The sequence below is a fragment of the Epinephelus fuscoguttatus genome, linkage group LG19, assembly GCF_011397635.1.
Source record: "Epinephelus fuscoguttatus linkage group LG19, E.fuscoguttatus.final_Chr_v1".
NCBI classification, from domain to species: domain Eukaryota; kingdom Metazoa; phylum Chordata; class Actinopteri; order Perciformes; family Serranidae; genus Epinephelus; species Epinephelus fuscoguttatus.
Genome location: NC_064770.1, coordinates 17,047,920 through 17,053,919, shown reverse-complemented (window position 1 = coordinate 17,053,919; position 6,000 = coordinate 17,047,920). Strand labels below are relative to the sequence as shown.

The window sequence follows — 6,000 nt, the reverse complement described above, 5'->3', positions numbered from 1 at the left end:
TGTCAAGGACTGTGCATACAACAGACACATGGAAGCTTCATAATATGACAGGAGATCCAGAGACCAACCAGTTAATATAATATACCAAAAACAATATTTTTACTATTTTGCATGAGTCATAAATCAAATTATATCAAATAAAAAAACATTAAGTTGAGTCACATGACTTGGACTCAACTAAGGCAAGAGTCACAGATCTGATGACTTTAGACTTGACAATATCGAAAAAAAGGACTTGCAACTTGACTTGGAAATGTAACTTCAGCGACTCATGACTTCATCTGGACTTGAGCCTTTTGACTTAAAAATACTTAATACCTTCAAGCCAATTTGGGAAGAGAGTTATATACATTTTTTTGCAATATGAGATGAGTTAAAGACAACAAGACAGAAAATAAACATGCAAAATGTATTCTGTCGTGGTACTGGTTAAGAGTACGGAAGTACACTGTCAGCACAACTTTTTCCATGATTTAGTTCAGTCGCACTTGTTTTAACAAACTTGAAAGTTAATATATTATTACCCTGTTGTTAAAATAGCATTACATTCAGTGAAGAGCATTATAATTTGTTTAGGACTCGAAACTCAAACTTTAGGACTTGGGACTTGACTTGGGACAAAGATTTGAGACTTGTGATTTGCAAAACAATGACTTGGTCCCACCACTGGTCTGTCATACACTTAAACTATATAGACTTAAATAATACAGGTATTAAAATTAGATTTTGAAACATCTCCCTTCCAAAAAATTACCTAATAATGCTTCAGTTTCTGATGCTGTGCTTTACAGATGCAAATTTCTAAACAAATCTTCAATTAATCAAATTGACCAAAAACGACTGAGTGAAATAAGTAATTTTGGTGCCCCTGGGGCTCTGAGCAGTTGCCTGCTTTGCCCAGTGTGCAATCCAGTGGTATCTGCATATTCACTGTAAAAAATCAGCTCTGTCAGCAGACCAAGACCTGTGAACCGCTGGTGTAGTGGTGGTAGATGAGGTGGGTGTACTGCTAGGGAGATGGGTAGGTTACCACAGAGGAAGTGGCTATACTCCTATATATTCCAATTGCTTTTTGGTTTATAGGTGGGTATACTGCAAACACCCAGAAAAAGAGGTGGGTATACCACATATACCTACCTGTTCCTGTTCCTCCGAATCCTAACCATGCATATACCCTCCACTACACCACTGCTGTGTAAACAACAGAAATATGCTGTCATACAAATATTCTCTATTAATCAGAGTGAGTATTGGTGCTTATATAGAAAAATATCCAGAAAGTGCAGTCCTGCACGGGTAAAAGATGCAATGAGCAAAATATTGTCGAATTAATGCGCAAGTAGGTATCATAATATAAAGTATAGAAAATAATGTGGGCAATGTACTGAGATAATAGTCTCGTATAGCTTCAATTTATCCCCAGAGGTACCACTGTAACATCTTGGTGGAAACTGTTAGTGAAAGGTCAATTCACAGGACCGTTTGTTCACGGCACATCATCATCATCAGCACAGCGCGCCTCTGTTGGACGCAGCAGACGGAGCGATAGAGAAGCTGCTGCTCTGTTCAGAAAATGGCCGACAGATTTTCTAGGTTCAACGAAGAGCGTGATTTCCAGGTAATGCATGTTAAACGGCTGACGGTTTGCGTTTATTTTACCGTGTCTGGATGTTTAAGCACATAGATAGGTAATAAAACGCCGCGGGTGGCTTTGAATTATTACGAACTGCGTCGTGCATTTTAGTCTAGATGTCGCTTGCTAGCACTGCAAGCTAGCTGAGCTAGCGCTAGTGAATAATGCTAGTGCACTGCGGCTCTTTTGAATTTAACTTCCCTCACGTCTCAGTGTTGGGCTGCGTGCTATATTTGGCTCCTGTCATGGGCGATGAGCTCTAACTAAATGCATACTACGCGACTCTCCTAACCACACAACAATAAAATAGATATTGAAGTCCAACTAGCTTGTTAGTGACCTTGGGTAGACTGGTTATTTATCGACATATGCTAACGATGGATAGCTAGCTAGCATGTAGCAAGAAATGGCTGTATCATTTTGACAACCAGAATACAGAAGCTAGTTAGCACGTTGGAATTAAGCTAGTTACAGCCAGCTACATGTTGATCCACTAATTCAGCGACATTACATGTAATTACAATTGGCATCTCGCTTCCTTAGAGTGTGGGACATAACGTAAATTACCGCATGGGTTTTAGATTAACAGCATGTCCTTGGCCACTCATTTGGTAATTATCAAAACTGTCAAGCGGTTTATAACGTGTGTGTTTTTCCGTGTGTAAAAATAACACCATCCCAATGCTGTTTTTATTGTAACTGTTAACGTTGCTAGACTGATGTAGCACACCTTGATTTTGTTTGTTTCTATAATGTGAGATGAATGTTACTCTTCGCTGGGAACAAAGTAGGCTGAACACACTGAGATGGTAACAAGGGGGTGTTATTGTGCTTCAGCTGGGTGAAGTTATCCATGTATTGTGCAAATAAATCCCTCTGTACTGCACAGTTAGTACATTATTTTAGTGACATGACAAAATTTCAGGGCACTTATATACAACAGCAGTGCTAGAGCTGTGTTGCTGAATTTCACAACCCATGTACGAGCTGCTTGTTTTTCACCTGCATATCTGTGATCTAAGACCACACCCAGTAAAAAACAAACATATCACTGATTAAATAAAATAAGCTAAATCCCGCTTAGGTTTTTACATTGTTTTTTATTTCATTATAACAATTCTGTTCCCTCCCTCCTTTACCCAACTCCATTCATACATTGTATCCATACATATTTTAAAGACCTTGAACAGATTTTTTTTTATTTGACAAATTGAATTGGCTAATCTATCAACTTGCAGTATAAGTACAAGTAACCACGCATGCAGGTGTCATTCTGCTTGTTATGCTGTCTCACAAGCAGCATAATGTGTCACAATCCTTACCTTTTTATTAGTATGGCATTTTGCAGTAATTTGGTGTGGTTTTATCAAATAAAATAAGCCCCAGACTAAAAATTTCAAAACATTTTTTCCAAGAACTATTCTTTTCACACATCATATTGTCCAATTAGAAAAGTTGAGGTGTCATGGTATTATATAAACATTGACAATACTATGAATGTAGAGATGATTACTACATAGTTAACATATTTGATGACCAAAATTGGCGCTCATCGTAAGATGTAATCAACAGTGATGTTCAGGGTCAGAGGAAGTTCACAGATGAATCTTTTTAACACCAACCAAGCCCCTCTGCCATACACTTCTGACAGCATTTTGTTCCATCATTTAGGCTACCATTAAAAATACAGCAAGTGTTTTTGAATGAGGACTCAGCGATGCTCCTGGCTTGGTTTGAGGGCTTTTAGGGAGTCTTTTGGTATCAGAGAATTGTCTGAAACTTTGCTACAGTCGCTGTAGCTGTTTGTTTTGAAAGCAGTTGGTCATAGCATTGCTGGAGCATGATGTGGTGTGAAGGGCAAAATCACCAGACATGTCATGAAACCCATTACAAGTTTAAGCATGCGGAATTACTTGTGAAATTGCTTGGATTTTTTTTCCTTTAAACCCACTGTGTTGCTGTCCAGTGGGAACTCAGTATTCTGCCTTTCTGTCAGTGAGAGGTGAATTGCTGTGTGGTCTGAATGAGTCTGTTGAGGGCAGCTCCAGCTCAGCACAGTGGAGCTCTGTGTGTGAGATCTGCTGTGGAGGCATTCATATGCTCAGTATTCAGAAAGTTTCCCTCCCTGACTCCATGGACTGAAGCCTGCTGCCAAGCAACACGGCGCAGGAAACACCCACAGATGGTCTACCTAATATCTACAGCACAACCAGTCCAACAACTGTGCTCGCTCTATTGATTTACATTGTTGTTGTTGGAGCTTTAGCATGCAGCTAATCTTGAATTGCAGAAACACACCAGGCAATTTATGAGCATCCACAGAGCTGGGCGACTGTAGCTTTCTCATTTCGTAATGTGAAGTGGTATGGAGCATCCATTTCCCTGTTGTAGAACAAATGGAAATTTACTCTTGTACATCAGAGGACAGAGCGAAGATCATTACTATGCAGCATTGCTGTGGTGTTTGTGCACCAGAGTCAGGGTGATGAGGAAGCGGCAGTGAAAATAAGAAGTCATTGTGGCTGGTGGGGGTCATGCTGATAACACATTAAGTGGTCTGAGCAGAAAGTCGGGAGGAGGAGAGACAGGAGCATGGAGCCATCGATTTGTTCATAAATAAATCCTTTGCTCTTCCTCTGCATTTCCTCTTCTCATAATCCCCTGCTTCACTCATGCTGATGAGGGGTCCTGTTTCATCTGAATTAATGACTGCCAGTGTGGCATCAAATCACCTCGTTATGGTGGGCTGATTTGAGTAGTTGCTTATCTCTGCAAAACCAGATTCCCCTAGAGAATGTGGAGGGTAAAGCCTCTTGCGTTCCCCCGCCCATTATAGCATTGTGTTTTTACAGTAATGTGCTGCAGAGTTCTGTAGACTGTGGAACATTTTGCAGTAAAGCAAGTCCTCGATGATGCAAAGTAAATATCCTGCTGTGCGTGTTACATCTCAAATAGACATGAAATGGGGGGAAAAACCTCAGTATGGGATGTTTTGTGTGTAGTGACATCAGATTTAGTTGTCCACACTTGTCCTGTTGCTAGTAGATGCAAAAATCTAGTAAATAATATAATACAGTGGATTAATTCTGTTTTCTGTTTGTGTGAAGGTCAGGAGAAAACAGACTTGCAAACATGACCTTCGTCTCTCCTCTGCTGCTAAAGAGGGGAAGCCGTCTATCTCTGAGCAGAAACTGCTTTATAAACACACTCCTTTTGGTTGGGGTAGCAAGCCCATTACTCATTCTCTGTTACACTCAGGGAATAGGCATAAAACATAAATGCTTAATTTGTATAAGTAGAGCTATGTTTCAGATTCATATAACAAATAGCTGAGGATGAAGTCATCCTTCATTGCTGTCACGCCTGAAATACAATTACCAGAAAACAAAGAGACAGAAATCAACTCTGTAAAGTGTGTTTTCAATCACAGCTTTGAATAAACTATCGCATTTGCTCACTGAAGGGTACGTCATGATATAAACCTCCAATTGAAGGCTCTTTAAAGGGGCTCTAAGCAGAATCCGGTTGTCTGGACACAGCTCTCAGCATGAAGATGGCTGAGTCAGTGGCTAGAGGCTAATGATGCTAACTCCATAAACAACGGCAACAGAGCTGACAGAGATAATGGTGTTTACCAAGGGGAAGGTGGGGAAGGGTGGCTGTTACGCTCTGCAGCAGCGCTGTCCCAGTACTAGAGGTAATCGCCGTGCAAGCACAGTGCAAAGTGGGAGCCATTAGCTAGCCATTGGGATACAAATATGCACTGTACACACATGCAAGCACAGCTGGACCAATTAACCACAACAAGCAGAAAATCTCAGATTACTACACACACATAGCGTGACTTCATCCTTTGCTCATGACGCCATTACTCCACTATATTTTCACATGCCTAATAGTGGTTTGCTGCTTTACTAATGCTCTGAATGTCTTATACAGGACCTTCAAATTGAAATAACTAAATATAAATATGTGACAGCTAATCCCTTTGATGCCCGTTATCCCCTCATTAACAGGCATCAAAGGGACTAGCAGTCACATATTTCATATTTTTTCCTCTGGTGCATAGCGGTTAGCATCTCTGCTGCTCTTGATAATCATGTTTCTCTCTTTTATTTTTTTCACACAGTGTATGTTATTCATCAATATTTCTTTGTATACAGTAAACAGTTTGTTGTTTATGTAATGTGTTTTGCTTTCATTTTAAATGCTATCATTAATGCTTATGTTGTGACAATTTTGGCCAAGACATGGCTTGATAGAACGCACATATATACTTCACTGATGTACTAGCCGACAAAAAAATATTTTTCCTCACCTGTACACAGTTCGTGCTTAATCAACCCAGCCCTGCTTAAGTTTGGCCC

At 40.1% G+C, this 6,000-nt stretch overlaps 1 protein-coding gene across 5 annotated transcripts in view; it reads left to right on the top strand.

Annotated features, from left to right (window-relative positions):
• Window positions 1-1,474: 1,474 nt before the first annotated feature.
• gpatch8 (G patch domain containing 8) overlaps window positions 1,475-6,000 on the top strand; it is a 32,520-nt gene continuing 27,994 nt past the window's right edge. For 3 of the 5 annotated variants that reach the window (XM_049562126.1, XM_049562131.1, XM_049562132.1), the window contains exon 1: window positions 1,534-1,618. Coding sequence is in view for 1 of the 5 variants with exons in the window: in XM_049562125.1 (XP_049418082.1) it covers window positions 1,574-1,618 (45 nt within the window). In the remaining 4 variants the exon portion in view is untranslated. Of the gene's footprint in view, window positions 1,619-6,000 lie in introns of all 5 variants that reach the window. The other 2 variants (XM_049562125.1, XM_049562128.1) reach the window with 2 other exon arrangements.